The sequence below is a fragment of the Seriola aureovittata genome, chromosome 5 (genome assembly GCF_021018895.1).
Source record: "Seriola aureovittata isolate HTS-2021-v1 ecotype China chromosome 5, ASM2101889v1, whole genome shotgun sequence".
NCBI lineage: Eukaryota > Metazoa > Chordata > Actinopteri > Carangiformes > Carangidae > Seriola > Seriola aureovittata.
In genome coordinates, this window is record NC_079368.1 from 6,452,145 (window position 1) to 6,479,488 (window position 27,344).

The 27,344-nt window shown below is 39.3% G+C and overlaps 2 protein-coding genes across 8 annotated transcripts in view; one reads left to right on the forward strand and one right to left on the reverse strand.

Annotated features, from left to right (window-relative positions):
* Positions 1-6,106, reverse strand: part of arvcfb (ARVCF delta catenin family member b) — a 222,974-nt gene extending 216,868 nt beyond the window's left edge. For 3 of the 6 annotated variants that reach the window (XM_056375564.1, XM_056375562.1, XM_056375561.1), the window contains exon 1: positions 5,763-6,106. The gene's annotated coding sequence lies outside the window, so the exon portion shown is untranslated. The remainder of the gene's footprint in view (positions 1-5,762) is intronic. The other 3 variants (XM_056375565.1, XM_056375566.1, XM_056375563.1) reach the window with 1 other exon arrangement.
* Positions 6,107-7,192: 1,086 nt separating this feature from the next.
* tango2 (transport and golgi organization 2 homolog (Drosophila)) lies at positions 7,193-27,317 on the forward strand. 2 transcript variants are annotated; one of them, XM_056377254.1, is made up of 10 exons: positions 7,193-7,359; positions 7,838-7,898; positions 8,149-8,272; positions 13,285-13,373; positions 15,718-15,837; positions 16,142-16,259; positions 23,731-23,798; positions 23,963-24,113; positions 25,474-25,578; positions 26,077-27,317. In XM_056377254.1, exons 3-10 carry the CDS (start codon positions 8,217-8,219, stop codon positions 26,195-26,197), a joined length of 828 nt encoding a protein of 275 aa, XP_056233229.1. In that variant the 5' UTR covers positions 7,193-7,359; positions 7,838-7,898; positions 8,149-8,216; the 3' UTR covers positions 26,198-27,317. The 2 variants fall into 2 exon arrangements, with proteins under 2 accessions (XP_056233229.1, XP_056233228.1); XM_056377253.1 differs by having other exon boundaries at positions 7,194-7,359; positions 23,960-24,113.
* The last annotated feature ends 27 nt before the right edge of the window (positions 27,318-27,344 follow it).

Below are 27,344 nucleotides of genomic sequence, written 5' to 3' on the forward strand. Positions count from 1 at the left end.
TTTTACACAGTAGTTACAGCAACCTACTGGTACTCTTATCATTCTGAGCACTTTTGCGGCACAAAAATAAGCGATGCACCGCACCTTGGGAGCCAACTATCTTTTCACTGGCTTACCAGAAAAAGCAAATACTTTATAAAACTACATTAAAAAAAAGCCTAACATATTTTCTACACATCATGTCAAAACCCCCTGCTAAGACAACACTGCCTACCCTTCACAAAACTTCTAAATTTGACCCCTTGACAGAGGCAATCGATACAATCCTAACACAATTCTGTACTCATGCTGTGTTGGCTCAGCAAAGACAAAGACACGAGTTATAGCCTTTGCAGGATGGGAGATGCAGAACAGGTGCCAAGACAACAGACCAATGCCAGGATGGGTGGCCGAGGGACTGGGGAGTGGGAAGGCCGGGGAAGTTGGAGGTGCATGTTAATCACTTCAGGAGCAGGAGGCAGAGCTCTGCAGGTGTCTGTCCCACAAAGGACCATTCACTCTGGGTCCGGACTGGCTTCGCCGTGACCACTTGCAATTACAGACCGCTTCAGTCAGCTCACAACAGCCCAAAAACACAGCTCATGCATGATCCATCACAGTAGAAGGACTGAATCACAATCATTTCACTCTCCATATGCAGTAAATACATGGTAATACACCTGTGTCGCTTGTAATAATTAATGTGCACTTGGATAGCTCTGCTGGTGATTGCCACTCTATTTGACTCAAGCAATACTGGACACATTTTGAACACAACTTTATGGATTAAGCACTCAAGAGTGTGTGACAATTCTGCTCTAACTGAAATGACAAACATATAATATCTTTCTATTATTTCTCTAGAGGGACCGACCGATATGTTTTTTTCAGGGTAGAATCCGATACCAATTATTAGTAATCAAGGAGACAGATAACCCGTATTTGGAACTGATATGCCAATACAAAACCACTGCTACATAAAGACATTCGCCATGGTGTCCAGGTTTTTCTATTATTTTGTCCACCACATTTATATCAATAAAGGGAGGCAAAATAACAGTAGAGCTCAACACCTCCACATACTACATCCTCCAAAATGATCAAACAGTTGAATCAACAACTGTCTAAAACTATTTTATTACAAACTGAACATTATAACTTTCTTGAAGGAGGATTTATTACAGGACTGTTGTATTAGACTATATCAGTTTTAGCTACATGTTCCTAATAAATTGCTAACTGAGTATATATTAGTAATTATCAGTTGTATGTGGCTGCAAAGTGCCTGACTGGAATAAAAAATAAAAAATTGTTAAAAAATAAAAATGAAATAAAAGCACAGGCTCAAAACTGACAAAAGTCAGTAATGGGACCCAAACTATTAAGTCTTTTTTCTTTATTTGCCAGCTGCATGAAAAAGGCCTATTGGAGCTTAAGGCCACACACACACAGGTGCTTTTACTGATTAGTCCTCTCCTGAACACTGTGAGGGCATGTACAGAATGTGGTTGATTGAAATCGCTCTGACCCTCTGATTAGTTCTGTTGTATTACTAGTTTGTGAGGTTTGATGACCTTGTGTAATTCCAACATACAGTAGCTGTGTAGCTGTGTGTGTGTGTGTGTGTGTGTGTGTGTGTGTGTGTGTGTGTGTGTGTGTGTGTGTGTGTGTGTGTGTTTGTGTGTGTGTGTGTGTGTCCACACATTTATATGATTCTTCTTTGAAACAATACAAAGACAGCCAAAAGGCATTGACCTCCTGGCCCTATTCTCTTAAGCTATCGTAAATTATATTTTCTCTCCCTCTTATTCTCTTCTTTTTTTATTGATTTTTATAGCGGTTGGCAAACAACATTGTGGTGCATTAACGCCAACTGGAATGGGGTGTGCATCAAGTAATGCGTGTGCGTGCAATGCCAGACCAACGTAGACCCTCAGTTGTAGTATGAGCGCATCCACACAATCGCAGACAAGTCTGCAGCTGTCCATGGACGAGGACGTGGAAAGTATAATTGAAACAGGTGTAATTAATAATGTTAATGGGGGCAGCACTCCATTTAGCTTTACCCATACTTTTACTGGAATTACACCTGTGCTTTTCCCAATAGACAGGGCCCAATAGATTTTAGCAGAATAAGCATTTGATTAAAAGCTAAAATAACACTTTCGTTCTGTCTTTTATCTCAATTTTTGATGAAAAATCATGATGTTTTTACTTCATGTAAATTTTCATCTGAATCTCTGAAGACCAACTGATTGTTGTTACTCATTATTACAGCTGAGGTCCCTTGAAACCTGTTCCCCCCACATATTCACATTTCCTTTCTAACTAAAATGTAAATTAGCACCTGAAGTTTATCTCTCTTCAGAATCTGCCAGTCCTGTTGTTCAGAAACAATACTGTATGATGAATGTCTCCCCTGACCACACCCACACAAAAACAGTTTGAAAAAGCTGCATGGAAATGCAATTTGGACATTTTAGTTCTTGTTTCATTTTATTTTTTTCTATATTTTTAGTGTGTCAATATTTCATTTTAGTAGATAATAAATGCTTAATATGCCATTAAATAGGTGTTGTAGATCGCACAGCCCTGAATAGTTAATAGTTATCATATGATCCAACCTGAAGAGACTAAAATAATGTGAGAAATACTCATCCTAGATCCCTGGAAGTTTCTGCCTTAAAACATGCTACTGCAATACATTGCAACTGTTATTGCAGTGTATTGCAAACCCAATTAATGCTTGCAGACATTTTTTCTCCTGTTAACTACACTCCTTTTTCAAGTGCCATGAAGACGTCTGACGTAAATAATAATACAAAATATTGGTTTCTGAGTGTTTTTGCACAGAAATATTGATATCAGCCTTCAGAAACACATCACTGTGAACAATCAAGAGCCTTTTAAACTTCATCATATAAAACAGCCCTCTTGTTAAGTTTTTTTCTTGCTTGCTTCGCATGTCCCTCAGATACAGTCAGGAAAAAGGTGTACGAGAGCAGGGCCAGTCAATATCTGCAGACATAGCCCTGAATAAGCAGTCTAGAATGGATGGATGGATGGATAGATGGATGGATGGATGGGGTGCAAGCATAATATTCAAACCAGGGGTTCATATTCAGATAGTGCCATGGCTATTCAGTTCCTGCAGATTTGAGACGAACACAGGATCTGACAGTAACAAGCATCTATATCCTATATTGCCAACATGCTGCAGAACTTAACGTTAGGAGTCCTAGTCTTCAGGCACTGTACTTCCTAATAAATTAGCACATTAAAGCATGAACAGCACGTGAGATTAACACTGACCTCAGGTCTTGTCAAGTTCATTAAAAACCTTTAAGATCTCAAAGTTTTGATTAAAGAATCTGTTCCACAGACAAAAAGACTGCTAATCAAATCTGCTATTGGTTTTCTCTCCTCTAACAAGGATATAAATACCAGCTATTGTGAGTCATTGCATTAGCATGCATTTAGACACCCCAAATTCTCCAGAATAAAAAAACATACAGTTATGTGCTTTCCACAGTGAGCTATGTTTTGTTGGTCATTAATTATCTTGTTAACTGGTGATTATGGAAGTGCATTCTAACAACTGTGCTTTTTGTCTAGGGTAAACAGAGGCAGAGGACACAAACGGCTATTATCGTGCAGCAACGCATGTGATAAATTAAGCAGAAAACCAATAAAAAAGGATTTTTTTTAACATTAGCATTCATGGGAAGTCTTTTTCTGTACCCCCAGTTGCTGAGCATTTTTCATTTCTCAGCACAGTCACAGGTGGTGTGGAGATTTCCATCCTGTCCAGAGACTGCAATGTGTTTCAGATGCAAATGTTTTGTTTTCCAAATTATCTAATTGCAATTCTGACTGGTCTGCCAGGCAAGCAAGATCCTCAAACCTTTTACAATGTAACGAAAGCTGTTGGTAAAGTAAGTATTTAATCTGCAATGGCCAAGACTGAATTTGGTCCATGCTGACACTTTGAGCAGTGTAGCATATACTGCATTTACACATAGGAACACACATTAAACAACATCCAACTATAGGGTTCTAACTGTAATTTGACATTGGCAATTAATAAGAAAAATGAAAGAATGTGGATCACTGTTGCTCTGACAATGTCTGAAATGCATGAATGGCCTAAATTCTCTGGTCCACATGTCATCAGTGCAAATCCTTGGCAGAAATCTTGAAATCTCTGAGACAGACCTGATCAAAAATAGGTTTCGCAGTGACGATTTCCCTCATTAAATGACCAGATTACACAGTGCTTGTACGTTCCTGATTGAATTGGCAGACAAAATCCGGAGCAAACTGGTCACTAGGGTGCTCCCCAGTGACCAGTGTGAATCTGACTCCTTTCCTGCACCTGCAACCCTTTTTCTGGTTTTGCTTAGCTGCTTTATTCCGTACTTAACAACACACCATACAATCGTTTGCACATACACACATGCACAGATACGCTACACCACTGACCATCGCCTTGTTTGTATACTACATTTCATGTAAAAATATTGTAAAAATATTGGCATTGCATGTCCAATTTCCACTTTGGCATGACATTAAAGACAGGGTTATGATAACATGAGCATATAAAGTACCACTACAAATTTGTCTATTCAGTCCACTGTTCTACCTTCAAAGCATCCTGTGGCAACAAGCGCTAACCTGCAACATAAACTCACCAAAGTAAACACTAACACATGGACCAATATGGTCTTTAAATGCAAAATAAATAGGTTTCTTTTATCTTGATTTATTAAAAAATCTATTTTCTCAGTAATGACACTGAGGTTGTAGGCTATACAGTAGTTGAGTTATCTATGCCCAGTATGTGCCACTCTACCATGCTTAATACATTTGCCACATTGGATACACAAACAATGCTTCTGTAACCAAAGGCCTATAAAGCAGTGTGTGATTTCAAGGGTACTGAATGGTTCACATTCAAGAACACATAACAAATAAATGCAAATTAATTGCACATGCTCACAGTTAATAGTTTTTATTCTATCCAATCATGCCCTGAGACCATTAGTGCCCAGCTGAGTGTGAAAACGCTGACCAGCACCAATGAGAACTTCATTTGAGGCTTCTTAATGGCCTGAGCTCAGGTTGTTGTTTTGAAGCATTCACTCATTCTGGCGGCTCCTCACATGGGACACGGATACAGCACTATTAACCCAAGACCGCTATCAGTCCAGCTTCTGACAGCCGCCCCTTCTCCAAATAAGGTAATTAGACGAGAGAAACCGGAAGACTCTCCATGGTAACTCACTCACAAACAGGAGGGGCAAAACAATGGACTAGTACGGATGAGATGATTGACAGCTCGTTGCGGCTCGCGCTCTCTGCCTTTGGCCGCATCCATTAGCAATAAGTGCTCACAACAACACACGAATACACATGCATAGGCTATATTATATTTCATCACCGCACTTGGTGCTATTAACCCCCCAGCAGCATTAAATGTATCTCTCCATGTCGCACTATACTATAAACACCGACTATTAAACAAAAGCGTGGTAAACACGGCTTTAACACACCGGACCGTGCATCCTAATCAATATGCTTCATCTGAACACCTGCTCACTCATCTGCAAAGAAGCCGACGGTTTAGTTTCATATTTTCCAATCTCAGTTACATTATTGTTATTACATTATTGTCACACCCACATCCTCCTCCTGAGTTGTAATGGCACAGGCTAAAACTTGGCGTCGCAAGATAATATCCACATGGATTTACTCGAGAAAGGAAAGTGCTGCATTGATATTACCTCTGTTTCTCTTGTTCCCCCTTCTTCTTGCAGGCGAAGTGATTCCCCAGTGTGATGAACAGTAGTCCGAGCCTCAACTGGATAACGTTATTCTGTATGCAACTTGGCTACTGCAGGGATACTACTGTTACAACCCTCCAAATCTCAAATTGTAGTCGTCAGGTTGCTGCTCGCGCTCCTTTTAGCCACGCACCACATGCAAAAACCGAGGTATCGTAACAGATTCAAAAGTTACTACGTGTACTCGGAGCTACTGTCGTTAATAATTACTAATTAGTGACTGCGACGTACTGTTGTATGAAAGGCAGAGCAGCCTTTATCCCTCTCATCCACAACAGTGCTGGATGCTGTCGGTCACACCATGTGTCTCCGCCCCATCACCACTCGCACAGTATCAGAGGAAACTGATGATTGATTATTTGACAATTTATATGGACAATCATCAATTGAGTAATTCACTCTCGTTATCACTTTAAATTGCTCTAATTTGGTTATTAGACGATGCTACTGTCTATATTGTTTTTGTAAAATTATTCAGTTAATTTGCCCATTAAACGCTACAAAACATTAAACATGATAGTCATACATATGAATAAGTTGTATTATTATACCTTATTTTATTTTATTACCTCATTTATCTAGATTCGGCACATCTATTGTTATAATAATTTACTTGTACCGTGCATTGTCAATTCAGCAAAAATATAAAGGAAACGTCTGATAAATTTTTTTTTCAAAATAAACGTTTTAAAAGCGATACAAACACCAGTGGGCTCACTATTATAGAGCCTCCTTGCGCAAAAAGCGTCTGTCTATGGACACGAAATGAGACAGAAAGTGGTTTGACTTTATACTTTTAAGATAATAAACACCCCCACAGAGCAGTATGCTATGTGCTAATCATTGCAATAATCATTTATTTATTTATTTGGGATTCTTGGTTATAGCCCTGAATGAGAGTGCTGTAATCATATAGCACTTCATCCTTGGGACTGCAGTGCAAGAGAATGTAGATTTCAGTCACACTATCAGAGTAATCAGAGGCAACTCTGATTTGGATGTACATTGTATTGAGATGATAATCCTTGCGCCTAATAATGTTAATAGAAGAGAAGCTGTGTGCTCCAACTGTCTTTTGGTCTCAACATGCCACGCCTGATTTAAATCATTTCACCAAAACGTTTATTATATCAAAGCTTTTATTTTGAATTAACTAATAAACCGGAAATGTGAGTATTCCCGTGTACAGAATGTCAGCTTGGTGGTTCTTCTAGTGCCGTAAACCGACCAATCAGAGTGAACTTCAGAGCCCTGCTGGAAGTGCACTCGTTTTTATATATTTGAAGTGCCGGGGTGGGCGGGATTCAGGACAACGAGGAGAAAATAAATCTTCACACCCGCTGTAGAGGCTTATGAAACGACTGGAGACACAAATCGAGGTCACTCTATTTGAGCACTTCCCTTTAGTTGTCGACAGCGAGTGTAAAGGGACAGTGAATCCAGATAGCCGACACCACCGTAAACAGAGTCAGCCGTCAAACGACTAGCCGAACAAATATTATTCGCAGTCTAGTGTGGCGCAAATAGCTAAGTTTAGGTACGTAAAGTTTGCTTGGTTTGTCTCTCTGTCATCTTTCCGTTATTGACTGTAACAATGCTAACGTTAGCTGGTTACTGATAAGGTTACCAAGTTATGCTGAAACTAGTTTGCTGTTAGAGGTAGATCTAGCCATTTATGTTAAAATTTTACTTAACCACTGTATGGTATGCAAGGCAGGACTTGTATGTTCGCAGCCACATACATAACAGACAGTGGCTATGCTGTTTGGCTAGCAACTATTAATAGCTTGACACAATGCTACTCACTTGTTTAACGCAGTGTTTTTAGACCGATAACTTGTTAACTGTTTAATAAGAAGCTATATGATTCCGGCTTGGCAGTATCAGATGATTGCCGTACCCTACCTACATCATTGAATGATATTGTGATCAATTGCGGAGCCTCTGATCTTCTGTTACTTATTTTCTACCTTTGCACTCATAGTTGACATTTGTCATTCTGAACATGTTCACAGGGGTAAACACAGCATGCACTCTGGATGGTCCATTTGTTTGTCCTATACCCAAGTACACTGTGTAAGTATTCTGATGAGTGCATCCCAAAGATATGGATCATTCCCAAGTCGTTTTCTTCATGATATATGCTCTATGAAATCAGACAGTGAGGAACACCTTTAGCTGCCGTTATCTCTATCTGTATAATATTGCACAATTTGAACCGTCTTAATCTTTACAATACTCATACTGTCACGTACCACACTTCCATACACCAACACTAAACACAGGTGCTTACTCATTTATTTTTCTGTTTACTTCTTTTTGTCAGATGTGACTAAGATTTGAAGGCAGATGCGGACTGAGTGAAAACCCAGTCATCAATCCCCCACTACATCCATGTGTATAATTTTCTTCAAGTTTGACCCCCGGCCTGCATCCAAAAATGCCTACAGGTAGAGCAAATATCCCTCTCATTACATATTGACACTAATTGTACTATACACATGTTCAATTTCATTCAAACTTGTGACAGAGGTAATGGCTTTTCGGAATTACTCCACCAAAACTTGGCACTACAAAAATATAACCAAAAATCTTAATGTCTTTAATCAACCCCTTTTTGTGTACAAAGGTCAGAGAGCACAGTAACACACATAAGTGCAAACCTGGGATATGTTGCCGAGATATGTGGCCAAGATATGTTGCTTATGAGCACTTTGATAGAGCAGTTGATATATGGCATTCTAAAATACAGTTCATTCGCTCTGCTAACCTCATGAATCTGAAGTCAAGCAGCAAGTGGAGAAACAACAAGATTAGGGTCAAATATCATATGCTCCTGTTCACTTTTGAATTCAGTATAGTATGATTGTGCTAACCTTTAAAATCCTGAAGTACCCACTGTTCAGTCCATCTTGATAAACAATGTTATGAGGCTATTTTTTAAACATACCCGATATGTCAAGTTGGATTTGTTTTCTTTTTGATACTGCTAGAGAAAAAACACAGTGCTGGGTCTGAATATTTCACTCAGAGTCTGCATCATATACCTTCAATGAACATGCAGCTAATATCCAGCTACAGAACATTCAGATACCATATATATATATATATATATATATATATAATATATATAAAATGTGTATATAAGGGAAAAAAGCAGTAAGGTTGATAAATTAAGTTGCTGCTGTCATACTGTGATGATGCGGCAATGTTCCCTATTTCATCGTGTTCCAGGATGATCTAGTCTGACACTTAGAGCTTTTAGCAGAGGTGCAAACACATACAAACAGCAGTATAGTTACAAAGGTGTTAAGGGAAAATAATTTATTTTCTGTAGTCGTTTCATCCGTTTTATAGATGTGTATGTGTATAAGCTTTTATCTACTTTTAAAGTCATGATGTGCTTTCGCCTTTGACAGTGTCATAGGTGTCTATGAAATAACATAAATAGCTATTCAAGACTTCACCAGTCATGTCTTGCACATAATGTTCTTAGCACTGGCAGCATTACAATAATTGCAGAAAACAAACTATTTTATCTCAAATGTTGCTTTTTAAACTGCTGGATGAATCTTTCTGTTATCTCCATGTGGACTACCCAGCAGTAAATGCTAACTCCTCTCAGTGGGCAGGGCAGCATAGACCAGTGCAGTACAAGCAGTTAAAGTGAGATGCAGTGTGTTGTGAAGTCCAGCTTATTATAATCCCCCCAGAGTTTGAGAGTGAGCTCTCTACCTGGCCATAGTCCATCTCTGTCCTTCCCGCTGGGAGTCTGACCCCGCCTAAGGAGATCACATCAGAGGTGTGTTATGAGCACTGACTCAGACCTAAACCTGGGGAAAGGTGAAACGTACTGTGCTTTAATGCGGTTACATCAGTGCTATATATAGACTACTAGTTGCAGAAGTAGTTTTCTTATGCTTATGGTGATGTATAAATCAAAAGAAATGTGCAGGATACTAAACTGGACTGAAGGCAAGTTTAAACTTTCATTATGTACAATTATTACACTCCTACAGCACAAAATGACAGGAATATATCTGAAGGGGTTAAATGGGTTCATGTTCAGCACGAATGACTCTATGATTACCCACATGCTGAGATTTTTTTTTTTTATTTCAACATTTTCATCTGGTTAGAATGAGAGCCATGCTGTAATCAGCCAACCAGCATTGTAATATGATTTGACTAGTAATTGCAGCACCTCTTTGAGGTTAATCAGTGTCACTTAGCAGTCCCTAGAGTCTGCTATGTTCATTGCACCCAACAAGATGAAAGTGATGGACGAAACAAACACCATTATGACAGTTTCATACAGCTTTTGCAGTGGTAGGGATGAAACTGTTTATCACCATAGGAGTAAGATGTCACTTGTGGCAATCTACCAATTAAATTATCATATATTTGGTAAGCAAGTCGACATTTTGGCCCAACACTTGCTCAAGAGGAAGGTCATGGAGTGTCAAAAATATAAAAGATTGATCCTCTTGGGAGCATGAATGTGCTCACCATATTTCATGGCAAACTCTCAAATAGATTTTGATATTTTTAGTCAGGCTTGAACCATGGAGGGCAGTGGTCCTTCACTTTTGGCCAGACTGAACTTTCTCAACAGCTATTGGTTGGACTGCCATCAAATTTTGTTCAGATTCATTCACATTCATGTTCCCCAGAGGATCAGCCCTAATAATTTTGGTGAACCCCTGACTTTCCCTGCAGCGATTAGTATTGGTCTGATGAAACACAGTATAGTAGTAACATTGTCATCAAAAACAGTTTCCTCTGGGGACAATGAATGGATACAGCTAATAACATAGAATTGTAGCTATGTACCAATATACCACGTCACAGAACAGCTGGTTGATTTTTTAACATGACATTAATGCAAGATGAAAGGTCATGGGTCATATAAATCTACAAGAAAAACCTACTGAGGCTGCTGCCAAGTCTGCAAACCACTGTGTTTGTTGAATAAATAAAAACAGAGTTGAGCAGCTTTGATACCTCTCTGCTGCTTACCATCCCTTGTACATGATGCAGCTGGCTGACTGTCACTGGGATCTGAGCTGCTCACATGTGATTTTCCCCCGCAGGATCTGATAGCAGATGCTCTCTCTTGTGCAGCATCATTAGTGTAAGCTTTGTTTTCCAGAGCAGTGGTGGCCCACACAGTGCCATGGGAAAAGGCTTTCATTAGCCTTTGATGCACAGAGGTTGACCCCTATTAGGTCAGTTTGGTTTATCTGCTTGCTCTTACTCAGGAACCACGCTCCCATCCTGAAAGATTAATAGGGGAACCATTGCCAAACTCAGAGGAAATGTACAGCCATTGTGGAGGTCAATAAATTTAATTCGCCCCTTTTTCTGGCCTGTGGAGTTTGCCCAAAGGGTGTTTAAGTGCTTCTCTGCAGTGTTTAAATATATATCTCAGTGACCTTTAACTCTAATTCTATAAATGTGCAACAGTTAGTTATAGAGGCAACTTGTTATGCAATTCCTTTATATGGTTACACACCATAGACTACGTAAGTCCACAATACTCTGTTGTTAATTTATGTTTACGAAATTCGCATGGTGCAATAATGAGAGGTCATCTTTTCCTCTAAGCAAAGGGAAGATTTGTTTTTTCTGTTTCATAACTGCTGAATGGGAGATGAGCTGGATGAAGACTTGTGTGCATGTGTGTCGCTACGTGAATAGTGGGTAATAGATGCTGAGTGAGGATATAAAGCCACTAAGTGATTTTATGCTTCTTTGCTCCACAATTGACAATAGTGACCTGCTAGTAAAGGCATTTAGAAAGTTATAGCTAGCGTTGCATTAGATACAGGTCACAATGCAGTTTGTAGCTGTTAATGGTCATGAGTCTAATGACATAATTACTCACTGACACGCTGAGTAATAATGCAGGTCATAGTGTAGTGCAGTGCTTAACTGACAGGCAGCCTGTGTCAGACCGCAGAGTCACATTTCAAGGTGATTTATTTTAAATCAGCTCACGATCTTGTTCAGGCTGTTCACTCTTGTTTGTAGCAGTAAATGTTTGTGTTGTAGTTTTGCTTTGGCAATAAAAACAGATTTAGAATTGGATAAACCACCTGCAGAGGTTACTGATGCGAGGCAGGCACAGCCAGCTTTGCAAAATGAGATGTAAATGAGATAATTTGCCTAAATCTGCCACAGATTTCTGCAAAAATTCAAATAGTTTTAACCCTCTAGATCAAAAATTCCTTTCTTAAAATAAGTAGTTTTTAGGTTGGAAAACTATCTTTTTCCACACTGCTGTACATATATATTCTGTATCGCCTCATTCAAACTCTTCACTGAAGCTTTCTGATTTTTTTCTCTTAGTGAAATATTAAAGACTATTTTTTATGTCTGCACCTTTTGATCAGATGGAAGTATTTGAGATGTGGTGTACGTCATTTTATGGACATTTTTTTAAATTCAGCCAGATGTACGGTATTAGGGGAAAAAAAGTCCAGTGGGTTTTGATACGGTGTTTGCCAACACAGCATGAGTTTAATGACTGTTAATGATTAGTCACTGGGGTTTAAGAAGACTGAAAGGAAGGAAAGGAATTCAATAATCTTCAACACTGTGGAATCTGATCATAGTAATTTAGAGTATATGTAAAACATTAAAAAAAACATGAAAATAAAAAAAGCAATTGCACCAAGCTGCTGTGTTACACTGATACAGACAGTACTCTATAGTCGTTTGGATGAAGTTCTTTTTCCCTTTACTTCCTCTGTGTTAAAATTTGTTGTCTATAAGTGTTATATTGGCTTGTCCTTTGGCCATCTTATTCTTTTTGATCCTCTTTCCTTTGGTCATCATCAAAAGGACACCCTCCGCCTTCTGACCTTTCTTATCCTCTGCATCCTGCTCAGTTAAATTTAAAATAAAATACTCTCTTTGAAGGCTCCTGGACACATCAGCTGCCTTTATTAAGGTGGAAAGCCTACAACATGGTGTGCAGAAAACTGAGTCAATGGCAAACAATCCAGCAACTCATTTGTACAACGATGACCTGTGTAAATCATGGGCAAGAAAAAAGGTCTTCTGTTAGCATGTTATAGAAAGGATGAACGATTACGCTGCATTTAGAAGTGACACTCAAGTACTTATCTAACAACAGAGAGCACAGTAGCTTATATTCTTAGATTGTTAACCATTTGGAAGGTCTGCAAGGGTCACAGATAAAGCAAAGACACAACAGTTTTTTCTTAAGAGCTGCATGGTATAAACATATGATCAAATGCCAACTGAGAGAGAAGAAAGGATATGAGATATGTGTTCAAGATGATGAATGAGCTGCTGATGATGGATCTCCTGCTCAGACCACTGATGGCCCTCTGTAACACCTCAGTGCTTCACGTCAAGAGCAAATGAACAAGACTCACAGCATGAACAAAAATAACAAAACAACTCCTCCAACCGCTCTTTTCCGTCTCCTCAGGCTAATTTTGGCTGCAAACAGAGATGAGTTCTACAACAGGCCATCCAAAGCTGCAGACTTCTGGGGCACTAACAGTGAGATCCTCAGCGGTAAGTCACATTTGAATCCACCTCACGACCACAAGTTAATAGTGAAGCAAAGAGCACTGAATTAATAACTTCTTTCTTTGTCCTAACAAGAAATAATGAGTAAACATAAAGCAAGTTAGACCTGAACTTGAAAAGACCCTTGAAATGTAGGTGTTTGCCTCTATTTACCTTTAATTAACCAGTTAAGTCTCATTATTGTTGGAAGGCACTTTTGCAAGGGAGAACCTGCCGAACAGTAAAAATTTGCAAATAAAGAATACAAAATCAAGCAGCAGACAACATGTTTAATTGATGTAGAAGGATGTGTTAAATCTAGACAATTGGAACCTGTACTACACGTTAAAACTTTCTCTTTTAGCTCTGTGTGACTTTGTGAAAAGGCAGCAGTTGTGGAGTTTTTAGTAGCATCCATATACAGTTTTATTCGAGGCTAAATGCCTTTCAATAATCAAGAAAAAATCTGTCTCCTTCACCTCAGAATCCACTACTCCTCTGCTCCGTCACAGGACATATCCCCCCGTGGTAAACTATATTTAATTGACTGATGTCCAATACACATTATAGCCAAGCAGAGGAAATCAATCATCCTTTCTTTCTGCTGAAGGAGGAAACGCAGAGATAGCCTCGTTGTTCATCAGTCTCCTCTCCCCTCTGTAATAGAGGGGTCAGGACTCCAGTAGTGGGCCCTTAATTGATGGCTGCTTTTATGCGATGTGACAGGAATAAATGGCTCTGCCTTATCTGTGGGGCTGTGGGGGGGGCAGAGGCAAGGCCCTGAAGGAGACATAGCATGACGAGAAGGGAAGTAAGCTATAGCTCCCAGTGGGATCGGACTAGCTTTCCACCCCCAGAGGAATAAGAGCGTTTGGCTGCCTTGGTCACTGTCAGTGTAAGTGGACCTGTCTTTATTGATCACCACGAAGGGCAGTAGACTTTACTGGGCCCCACCTTTTCTGTGTCAGACGAGGAAGAGGAATGTGGAAAGAAAACAACTGATTTATTGATGGATTGATTTAACTTCATAACCGTCAAAACTGTACATAATTGTACTCCAATCAATATATTAAAGGATATATTCCTCATACACTTGCTCTACTGCTTTAGTGACAGTTACAGTCCAGGAAGATTGTATCATTTGCTAAGCTCTGTATTTCATCAGATCTATCTTAATGTAGGCTACTCAGTGTGTTAAGTGTGTTTTCTTACTGCCTTTTATATGTGGAGGAAGGGCATTTTGCTTCAAAGCTCGCCTCACTGAGTTCTTAGCAGTGAAGTAGAAAATGGAGAATAAGATAACCTATGAGATTAAGGTCAATGTTCAGTTAAAGCTTTAACAGTTTTCTAGAAAGTTTCCTGCAAAGAATTATGTAATTTGCCACTCATTGTTGGAGAAATAGGACTTTTTACAAAACATATAATAATTATTCATTATTGGTTTATTATTGGAAAACGTATTTTTCGTGTGTTTACTTGTATGCTTGCCTGTTGACAAGTCTCATATTTTTGTATGTACAGCTCAATGACTAAAAATGCTTCCAGTTCTTTGTAGTTAACAAATCAGAAATCTACCAACTGTACACTATCTTGGTTTCCCTATAATAACTACCAAATCACCTGGTTCTTTCCAGGAAACATCATGAAAATTACTCTATGTACTTCTTAGGGTAGACTGACCTGTATTGAACATATTGTATGTTTCTTAAAGGAGCTATTTGTAAGTTTTGCTATCGGTACACAGTTAATGTTAGCATTAACAGCTGTTTACTTACCAGTCTAGAAGAGTTCAGCATCAAACTTTATTCCTTTATTCACCAAGATCTGTCTCCAGTGGTGGAAAGTAACGGCAATGTTAACTCTTTGTCTCTGTGGCGTTTTCTACTGCTAACCAAATAACCCCGACCCATCCTGTCACTTTCTGATAGTGACTCACTGTATCCTCCGATATGCCCTGAAGGGCATAGCACTGCTCGGAGGGCGTATTATTACCTCTGGTAAACGCAGCGATGGCTGAAGCTCAACAACCCACTCCCGGGAAGAAACCACGTTCAGCGGTAGAGGAAACTTACAAATAGCCGCTTTAAACCACTCAGGGAAATCTGCAAAAACATGGAAAATTACATTACTAAAGCAATACTGCCAGAGTGTTGCATTTTCTCAGAAGAGTAAAGGAAACATTTATTAATCCCACACAACGAAGTTCAGGTCTTCTTGATTTGATATATTGTGACAGTTATTTTCATCAATATAACGGCTTGCCGAATGGCTACTAACAGTTTACAATGTGTGTTACCTCAAGATGAAGTCTGCGCTTGATAAACATTCTGCTACTTTTGTTGTTAACCAGGCCTGGACCTGGAGTATGGTAAGGAAGGAGGATCATGGCTGGGGATCAGCAAGAGGGGCAAGCTGGCTGCAATCACCAACTACATGGAAGGACGTCCCAACCCTGATGCACAAGGAAGAGGTGAGGCAGCCATGACACGAATCACAACTATAGTCACTGCTAAGAAGCCTACTGTTAACTCATACATCTCAAGTGTCCTCTTACACTTCAGTTCTATGCTTTAGCTGCTCCTAATACATTAGGTCTACTCTAGCAACTTCATCTAAAAGCAATATTGCATTTTGTGCTACACCTTGAAAGGTCTCATGACTTTGTTTTTGCCGCAAGTTTCATACATCTGTCTTGTATTTATTATTAACAACGAGGCTGGTTTATCGAGTGCATAATTTAAGAACCATTCCTTCTTGCTGTTGGCGTTCTGCAGGATTTCTAGTGTCTAACTATCTTATGGACAAAGATCTGGACAGTTACTCCTACCTGAAGAAGGTGTCTACAGAAGGCCACCTGTACAACGGCTTCAACCTCATCACAGCGGAGTTCAAGTGAGTGAAAGGTCTGGTGAAATCCATTTGACTGTCTGGTCCATCCACTGAGAAAGCTGATATGTTAACATTGTGAGAATCGTTGCACCAAGTTTTGGTTGTAAAAACTGACACTTGTCTTCCAGTAAGCAGCCATACCTTCAACGTGATACATTTCACAAGCAATCTGAAATTTATTCCAGAGACTTAGGAAAAATAGGTAATATGTCTACCTAAGGCTGTCGGATGTTTAGGCAAGTTCTTTGTTGTACTGTGTGGGTGTCACCAGGTGACTTCTGATGGTCGACACACCAGAGACACTGGCAGATTCCTGCATACTATAGGATTTTAACTCAAAGAGTTTTAAACTTGTGGAGAGTAGGTTGTAACTCTGTTCCTCTGGCCTTGTCTTACCTTGGAATGAAACCACAAAGGCAGCGTGTTCATCTCTGGAGTGCAAAGCAGGCAGAGCCGAAAAGAAATCTCAGATGTTGAGCTGTGAAAGAGCCAGCATTAAAGTTCTAAAGAAACACCTGTTCATGTTTCAGGGTTTCAGACAAAGAAATCTAGACAGCATTAAAAATAATGAGTTCTTTTTTCTTTTTTTTTTCCTTTGTCAGCCTCACCGGCCTAATTTGACTAAATTTGGTGACCTGGTAAAAAAAGAGAAAAATCAAAGTGGGATCAGTGCATTCTGAGATAGCTGTCATGGTGGAGACCCCTGCAGACAACTGGCATGGAAACAGGTCTCAGTTTCTGCCAGGGAGAGGTTGGCGGTTCAGCTCCAGCACATATCCCTGCTGGGGGAGACAAAAAATCAGGGTTTACACAGTGGAGTTTGGTGTCATGATCTGTGTATTCTGTTAACATGGCCTCAAGCAGGATCTCCTCTCAAAAGGGATTTATTTATGCTTGTACATCCCTTCTCCTACAGGTTTAGCACTGTTGAGGTTACAAAGATACACTGGCTTTATATAACCACTATAAATATAGGAATTTCTGTCTGTATTTCAATTTTCTCAAAAACCACTCACCTAAGGAAGTGCAGTGCTGAATTTGAAGTTGTTTGGATGATGCTCTCAAGAAAGCTGCAAGCTGAATTAACACAGGCCAAGCAATCAGCCCCTACCAACAGGCACTGCTCTAGTTATTTTTAAAAACTATGATGGTAGCTAATCATTGCTGCCTACCTCCAGTATGATGGTTATGATGTAAATTATTGAAACAATGTGTCCTTGATTTCAATGTTTCCAGCTGACTTGTTATAAAAATGATTAACCTGTAAAAAGGTCTTAAATATGGACTTGGTGACTAGGTACAAGAAATCATTCAAAAAGACTTATTTAGCTAAAGCATCGATGATACAAGCTGAGGCACTGTTCAGCATTTGTTCTTGCATTGCAGCATAGAGCCAGTTTGTCCTACTGTTATAAGTATGAGAAGGAAATGGTTCAAATCAGACTGATATTTTATTCTAATGTGACACTGTTTGACAACGTATCTTAGACATTTGGACAAGCACGACTGAGATTAGATTTATGTTTATGCTTTTCCAATGTTATGTTTTCACTTTAAATGTAAAAGAAAAGCCTTTTACTCTGAGGATTAACCAGTGTGTTTGGCAAACATAAAGCTATCTAAGGTAAAATGTTTGGCTGCGGTCGCTGAAGGAAAAAAACTTCCCCAAATCCAGTAAAAAGCAACACAGTGTCATTCATATTATCCCTAACTCTGATACAGAAGTAGTGGCATCCATAACATAACCCCACAAAGTACTGTAATATAAAATGGTCCTTGGCTTTTGTTTTTGAAAGATTAAAAGAGACACCACCCTCCAAAATCTTTGCATGCGCAGTATTGCTCTTAGTAGTTCTCTATGCACATGCACACACCAAAGCTGGTTAGGCCTGCTGTGCCGAGTTATGCTTGCTAAGCCATAATTGGACGGTTGCTGTTTGATGAAGGAGTTTAAGGACAGTCCCAAGTTTGTAGTATCTGCACAAAATAGCTAGTTGCAGCTTCAATCCAGAAGTATCACTTTTATTTCAGCCTTTGGGAACCCTTTGAATTCTTCTTTCACATTGGGCTGAACAGATAACAGCAGCTAGATGGCCAAGCTGTCACTTTTTTTAAACTAATAAATAACAACAACTTCCTCAGTTGATTTCTTGCATTAAGACAATTATTTTATGTATTACAAGTGTCCTAAATTTTATATACAGTAAATATGCAAATGAGGCATATGGGTATCTTTTTTATTGCTCCGTAAATCTGTAAATACTCCAGAACCATAAAAAATCAATTTATACTTATATTTTAGGAATAAAATGTTATATAAATAAGGCTATTAATAATATATAAATAAACCCTGTGTAAAAACCTTGAGAATATAGATTATTATAGGAATAAAACTGGAAAGTTGGTTGGTTTATGTAAGTGCAAATGAAGCGGAGATTTCTGGCTCAGACTATGAGGAAAAAAGCTAATTTTGAGAAAACAGCGTGTGTATTGTAAAATGTCAAGATTTCACAATTTTCACTTTCACAACTTGTTGCTGATACAAAGGGTGTGACCAGTTTTGACCACAACATTGTGCAGGAGAGTGAGAGCTTTACAATAATACTTTACAATGACAACGATACAGACTGAAACATGTTATGGATGCAAAATATCCCAAAATCTCAAAATTGACCAGTGTATGAAATAAACAATGTTTTTGTCTGTCGTGTTTCACCTTAATGAGAGAATAAGGTGCCACCTCATGCTCATGAGACACCAACAAAGTGAAAGACGCCCTGTGTTTTTTGTTGCGATGATGATAACTGTATAGGATTTCCCCTCAACTACCCGTCTGAGAGCCACGTCCACTGCAGATAGAGATAACACAGTAATAGAAAGCCAGCCTACATCTATTGAATAAACTTAGTCATTACAAGCCCATTCATTTACACTGTGGTGTGCCCAGCAGGTTAGAGGAAATAAGGCGTCTAGTTTCTTTCCAGATCAATAACTACATCTGGTGGATAGAGGATATCTCATTCATCTGTAAGTAGAGACGTGATTTATGATGTAGTGCTGGTGTGGGACGATATGTGTCATCTTTTTTTTAGCACAACCTGTCTTCACTCATTTTGTAGAGAGCCTGTGATCACCCTCATTGAGATGCTTTGGAGAGAAAGGGTGTAAACTTAATACACACCCCAGATGCATTAACATATTTCACTCAGGCCAGGATTTCTGGGTTTCCTGTCTTTTAATTGTGATACTTGTTAAACCAGTATTGCCTTGATTAGCAGTCTACAACCATGTTGAGTGGTGTGCAAGTGATGTGGTCAGTGGCAGCCGTGCATTTCCAAAACATCACGCTGAGCCTTCCCCCAGTGGAGCTAATACCATATATATTTTGATCTCAGATATTCTCAGCTTGATGCTCTCATGGCTCCATATCCAACATTTCATCTGACTTTTCTATAGCGTTGGTTTTTGATCCCACTTTATGTCACTCTAGCTTTAAAGTCAGTGCCCAGAGATTATCCATTTTAATGAATATTTCCTCTGATGTTGCCTGCAAAGAAATGCTACCCTTAATGCATTTTCAGTCAAGCAGAGTGTGGCTATTTTATAAAAACAACTTAAGAAAGTGGTTCAATCTTATGGCCTCAAACCATGTGTTGTAATTCTTGGCAGAAACTTGTTGGAGCTGAAAAAGAAAAACAGTGGCGCAGCAGATACGCACATTCCACAGTATCGGGGTGGATGAACTCCGAACATTTTAAAAAGGAACTATTACTATTGGAAATAGTATTTTTTCCAGGTGCTTGTAAGGTTACTTATGAGAAAACACATTCAGTTTCTGTGGAATAAAACATGATTTTGTACTGAATAGAATTGTCAGTAGATGCTCACAGTAAATAGCCTCAAATATAGCCTTCATTATTCATTGAGTGAATCCAGATGTCCAAAAATCGCCACAAAAAATTAAAATAATGTTGATTCTGGCTCTGTAGTTTTTAACATGGGGTCATAAGTTTTTATCAGACAGGAGATCTGAATCCCACTACATTTTTCCCTTCTTTTATCCTGCTATGAATGGCTGTCTGATCTTATGCAGGCTAATTTTGCAAGACTCCAGGTCAGGTGAGATAAGATTTCAGTATAAAGTTATAAAAGAACATTACGGTCTTCTATTTATCAAGTCGGAGGTCACCTTTTTGGCCACATAAAGTAGCTGATGTTGAAATGGTATGTCAGTATTATTTATAATGATGAAATCATTTTACCATATATCTCCACATAAGGAGACAGGAGTGTACAGCCATGCTAGTAGTTGGGCTATATGTGAACATGCTCACTGTGACAATGCTAACATGCTGATGTTAAGTACAGTATGTTCAGCATTGTAGTTTAGCATGTTAGCATGCTAATATTAGCTGATAAAGACCAAACACAAAGTTCAGCTGAGGCTGATGGGAATGTCATTAGGTTTTCAAGTATTTAATCATCATCCACAGCATTGGGGAAATTGAAATTTTGACCTCATAATGGTGTTATATGAAACCTCAGTGGATCAGTAAGGTTATTACAGTTCAGCCTATGGGTAATGTTAATCTGTGCCAAATTTCATAGTAGTCTATCCAATAGTTTTTGAGATATTTCGGTCTGGATCACACAGTGGACCAACTCACAGACCAACATTAGCATCCGTGGAGCCAGTTTTCCTGCCTGCATGGAGAAAAATTATTAAAAATGGACAAGTCAAGTCTGTTTTTTCCATTCCATGCTTTTAGTGTCTGCATGTGTGGGTGTACATGCACAGATGTGTGTGATTGGATATGAGAGTACATGTTGTCATTACCCAGGAGCCCCTACCAACATGCCAATCACCATTCTGTGCTGATAATGTTGAAAGCTCGTCCAACCATCTCTAGGCAACTACACCACAGCTGGCGATGGGGAAACTGCTCCGCGGCCTCAGTACAGAGGACTCTTCATTAGAACATCTCCCAGGCAGCATACTGATTACGTCTCTGACAGACATCTGAAAAAGCCTGTTTTTCGACTCTTCCCTCCTCGTTCTCTCTCTGTCCATTTGCCTTGACCTCCTGCTGTTCCTTCATCTCAGCCCAAATCAAGCCACAGCACACCTGATAGGACTCTCAATACTGTAGCCAGTTTCAGAAGGCAGAAATAGAGCTATCTCTCCACAAATCCTCCACCTGCTACACCATGGTCAATTTTATGCACATTACAGGAAAAGCGTATATATGTACGTGGGTGGACACCAGGTCTTTGGGGTATTGTTGTGTTCAGGTCACAGTGCCTGCTCACAGTATCAAAATAGTCTTTCAGACATTGTTTGCCCACGGCCGAACTGACAAAAGGTAGGGGCTTTACAGACACTCACATTTCCTTTCAGGTTACAGTGCCACCTGGTTCCCATTGAGCAGCTACTGTGTACATGCGAGTATGAGGGGTGACTGCTATCAGCCAAGTCAACACTGGCTAGTACTGCTGTGTTCATAGTAACCATAGGAACACAGAAAAAGTAGTTGTTTATTCAGACTGTTCAGCTGGGTTTGGGGACGACTTGGCAACAATATTAAGGTCTTTGATTTGTTGTTGTCAGAGGGATAGTGTAATGTCAACCTACAGCTTTCAGGATTCTCTCGCAGCTGCTTGGACACATATTGTCCGGCCTTTAGAAATCACTCTGCCCCAGGAAATTTACACAAGACACAGCAGCTCTTGCGCAAACAGTTAAGAATGACCTCTGCACAGGGGCAGGGGGTTTTAGGCAAGCATGTTTATCTCTCATCATCTGAAGGGTATGAAGGTGAGAGTGTGTGTGAAGTTTGCTCATGTCAGTCTGTGTCATCATATTATTCCCCTTAGTCCTTGGTAGTTTGCAGAGGTTAAAAAGAAATGATAATGTCCCAGAGGAAAGCATGGAACGAATTATGAAAGATGCACACAATAATAAACTGACAAATCAAAGGAGATCAGATGATTTTAATTGAATGTGAACAATCTGAAATGTAAGCATATTTACCATCACGTCACAGCTTCTCTACATCATTCTGTCTATGAGCTCAGTCGACCTAGCTGATCCTCACTGCTTCTGTTAACATTTGGTAAAGGAAAAGAAGGACAATCGTGTCATTGTCTGAGCCACAGTGAGGTCCAGCTTTGATAATCAAATAGATAAAAGACAATAGAATCTTTGTTTATAAAACGTGGTCCATATTTCTTGTGCATCATAATTCAAACCAAATACATACGATATATATAAACATCACCAGGGCTGCAATTGAGGATTATTTTCACTATTGGTTAATATACCTAATATTTTCCCAATTAATCAAGCAATTGTTTGGTCTATAAAACACTAAAAAATGGTAAAAATTAAATGCCAATCATAATCACCTCAGACCAATGAGATGTCGTCAAATAGCTGTCCAACCAACAGTTTAAACCCCAAAGATAATCTATGTACAGTGACATAAAGCAGAGAAAAGCAGCAAATCTTTACTCTGCTAAGAAATGTGGTAAAGCCGTTAGGTGGTTAACATTCTTTCGATCAGCAACTTGATTAATTGACTACTTGTTTTAGCCGTGAACATCACATATAAAATCTTTGTAAATGGGTTGTATGGCAAACGTTTTCTACTTGTGGTGATAAATGGTACGGACCAGCGGCGTAGCTCCCTCACCTAATTTGTATTTTCGCTTTTACAACTATCCAATAAATTTTGTTGCAGAGCAACAGGCCCAGCAGCATATTCTGTTCCTGTCTTGCCAGCTCTTGACTGGGAAACTTTCCAAGTTAGATGTTGAAGCAGTGTTGCACCACATTTCAGATTGACTGATGCGACTGGTATGGCTGTCATAAAATTGACATCAAAAAATTCATTCCCCTACTGGTTCAAAGGATTTGGTCATAATTTATTATTCACTCTCCTGTACCAAAGCCGTCACAGATGCCCTTGATGTCAGACTGATTTTTCAGGCTGAATAAATTCCCTCTAACTGAGGACTTTGCAAAGAGATCTAACACCATAACTAAATGGTTTTGTGGTAGTCAAAGGTGTTTGCATCGCTAATTTATATTTTGATGCCTTAATGTTACCCAGTTGTTCCTTTAGGATAAGATTTAAATGCTGTAAATTACTATGGTGTTTGGTATTTTCCCATTTGAATTGCACATACAAGTGAAACAGCCTTCTTAATTCCTTTTTTCCGGGACTGCAAAGAAAATTAGTCATTAAAGAATACTGCATGGTGCACTGTTGATATTCTCCATCACCCTGAGCACCCATTTTACATTATTCCCTCAGAAGGGCTCCTTTGAACATCATCTTTGCTGTGTTTGCATTTATTTCAACAGTGTAGACACATTATGACTCTTGCCACTGCCTTCATAATTAGACATAAACAAGTTTAATCATCACTAAATGCAATCCCTAATTTTTCTATCTTACTGTGTCCCATGTAGAGCCAAACAAGACATTGTGTGTTACTATGGAAACAGAGGCAGCACTGAGCCCATCCGTCTAAAACCAGGTCTGTGTTTTTAACATGGTTGCTGTAGAAACCGTTCATTTCACATTAACCTCTCCTCTCTGCCGTTCATATGAGCCTGACATTTCCATGTTGATGTTGCAAGGTCACTAACAGAGCTCACTAGTGTATGTATTTGTCTGCATTTTTCATGTGCTCCTCAGCAGGAATCTATGGCTTGAGTAATTCGCTGCTGGACACTCCATGGAAGAAACTGCTGCAAGGCAAGCGCCACTTCACCAGCGTTGTCAACGACCAGTCCCTGTCCTGTGATGGACTGGTGCAAGAGCTGCTCAATGTCCTCAATAATGAAGAGCTGTGAGTGATGAACTCCCACCTGCCCATTCCCTTGCTAAAGATTCACACACTCTAATAACACGTCATTTTAAGTTGTATTTATGTATAAATAATTTTAGGTTTAGGATTAGTTTTTTGTTTGATTTAGGGACTTTACATGTACATTCACTAGTGATGTATAGTGTAGTTTGCTGACAGTGAACGTGTATCAAACAGTTTTAAGGGAATACTTAATAAAGTAATTCTCTTTCATGCTGAGTGTTAGAGGAGAGGATTGATAGCACTCTCATGTATTTACGATAAATATGAAGCTACCACCAGCTTAGTTAGCTCAGTTTAGCTTAGCTTAACTGGACTTGAAAAACACCCAGCTTTGCTCTGTCTGAAGGAAATAAAAAGATCTGCTTACCAGCACCTATAAAGCTCACTAATCTACACATTATGTCTTGTTTATTTAATCTGTACAGAGACAAGTTGTGATTTTATGGGTTCTTATGTGCCTGACGATTTTTTGCCTAGGGTAGACTTTTGTATAAAATCTGTCTGATCACTGATAGTTTTGTGGCATTATGGCCTCTCCTTGAACTCTGTTGCAAAGCTGTGTTTAGTCCTGACAGCAACATAACATATCTCAACAGGAGAATGCTGAGTAAAGTGTTTTTCATAACTGATAGGAATGATGGCCAGAACTGTAGCCCAGGCTGTAGAAAGGAATTCTCTCTTGTGCAACGAAAAAGTGCAGAATTTGAAATATCAAACATCAAATTTTTGACGAGAGACTATAAAGTGGACTTGACCTTAACATTAATCAGGTAAACCCAGCATGTCTTGACACCCCAGTGAAACGTCTAGACAAAGTCTGTGGGCTAATTGAATCTGTAATCCTCTGCAAAGCAGTACAATAATACTGGGAGCTGGTCGAACGCAGACAATGGAGAGTGATCAAATCTGAAAAAGGGGCTCGTTGCATACCAAAAAAACTGTTCACTGGCTTAAAATGAACTGATATTTACTTAAGCATTTTCTGCAAGTGGACAAGCAAGCAACGAATTTTGTGTCTACCTCATCAAGTTTGCTTGTGAACTCGCTGTTGTGTATATATATTTTTTTTTATTTATCCAGACTCGACAATGATGCGGCTTATTTTTGGCAGGAAATATTTTCAGTGAGATGTGAGTTAAGAGAAAGTTTCCAAACAACTGTGTTCTTTTAGGTGTGAGACACAGGGACTGAAATAAATGTGCAGTGCATCTGTATCAATGCACATTATGGATCGCTCATGAATGGAATGTGTTGACTTAAATATGCTGCATGCACAGTATGGAAGAGAATGGGCAACTGACTCTTCCTAAAGAGGTGTATTGTGGTGTTTGTTTAACAGGAACGCACCTGATCCAGCTCAGGAGAGCCAGGGTGATGGTTACAGTAAGCCCATGATCCAGGCTCTGTCAGCGGTGTGTGTTCGCTCACCTCATTATGGCACAAGGTCAGTGTCTTCCACCCACACAAAAATCTCTATCTGTTATCTCCCCCTGTTTCTCTCCACCTGAGCTAACTGACAGGACTGTGTTAGACTGCAGGATCATAGACAGCAGAGAACTGTTGGTACATAAAAATCCCCAGTGTAATCAATCCTCCACAGCGAGGAAATGAAAGGGGATTGTCTGCACTGTGATGCCACGGTGGATTAGTGGATACAGAGACTGTCCTGTAGCCAAAAGGTCAGAGGGTCAGTCTTTGTCAGAGCCATCAAAGTGTCATTTTGCAGGGCACTGTCTGCTCCTGGCTGCTCATTCTTGATAAGGGTGTTTGGCTAAATACCTCAAATGTGAAAATTTGACTGTTAAATGATCCTTCAGTAGTTGTCCTCCGTGTTAATCCTCCCACATCCCTGTGTTCTTCGATTTATTTTTCAAGCATTTTCAGTCATTAATGTTAGACTGTGTTTGTTTGCTTGTATCCCCTTGTGCCCTTGCCCATTTAGGACCAATACAATAATCTTGATAGATGCAGAAGGGAACGTGACCTTCACAGAGCGAACCATGCTCAACTGTGACACAAGCAAATGGAGCACCAGTTCTTTCCAGTTCAAGCTGCAGGGGTGAGGGACATGATGGAAGAAACCCACTCTGTGCCTTTCTGCATCACCTTTCCTTCTGTCACCCCGAGTCCCCCGCCTCAAGCTGCACTTCACCATAGCAGCTATGTGAACATGAAGAATCAACTGCACTTTTTCCTCAGCTAGTCAGCACTAGCTGCCTCATTAACTTCGGTGATATGTATTTCTTATTCTCGATTTAAGTTAAAATGCATCTTTTGAAACTACTGTACTAATTTAAAACATTGCCAAAGAACATATAATTTTGTAGAGGATAATACATCACAAAACAGCAGTGTTGGGTTGCTTGAAAAAGTCTAATCCATTACAGATTGCAGGTAACCTGCTTTGAACTGCGATCAGTAGGCCTACTGTTGTTCACAAGATTATTTTAATTTATTCTTCTTGTTGGTGTCAGATTTTTACCTTTAAATCCATGATATTGAGTGAATATACACTTTATGCACATTTTCCAAAATGCAATTTGAAATCACATTCTTCAGCTATAACAAATGAAAGAAAAAACATATTTTAATGTACAAATGTTGCATATTATTTTCCATTTTACACACTGAGAATTCATTGGGTCGCCAATATTTTTCTAGAGAATGTGTAATCTGATGTAAGATCACAGCAATTGTCAAATATTACTGTCACAGGTAATTTGTCATTCCCCATCCCTGCACAACTGTAGTCTCAGTGTTAGTCACAGCAGCCATTTCAGTATTGAATGCAAATAGTTTCAGGCACTGGATCTCTGACTGCTTCCATGGTAGAATAATGCATTTCAAAGCTGCTTGACAATAAAAACAATTTATCCAAACACTCACTTTTGCCTTACTATATAATGATTGTTGACAATACACAAACACACTTTGAGGAACCCAGTTTTTTTAGTAACCAGACATATTCAAGCGCCTGTCAGGTGCCAGAACAGCCAGCTCTTCCTTTTACTGGAGTGGGGTCCAAAAATACTGTCACTTTATGAAGCTTTTAAAGTGCTATCTTGCCATCCAAGTCTGCATAAGGTATAATAGCCCACATCAGACTTTATTCTCTACAAAAAAATGTTTGGCATATCATAGTAGGAGATAAAAGTACAAATAAAATACCTTCGAGCCACTTCAGTTTGTGGATTTTTGTTGATGTTCTTT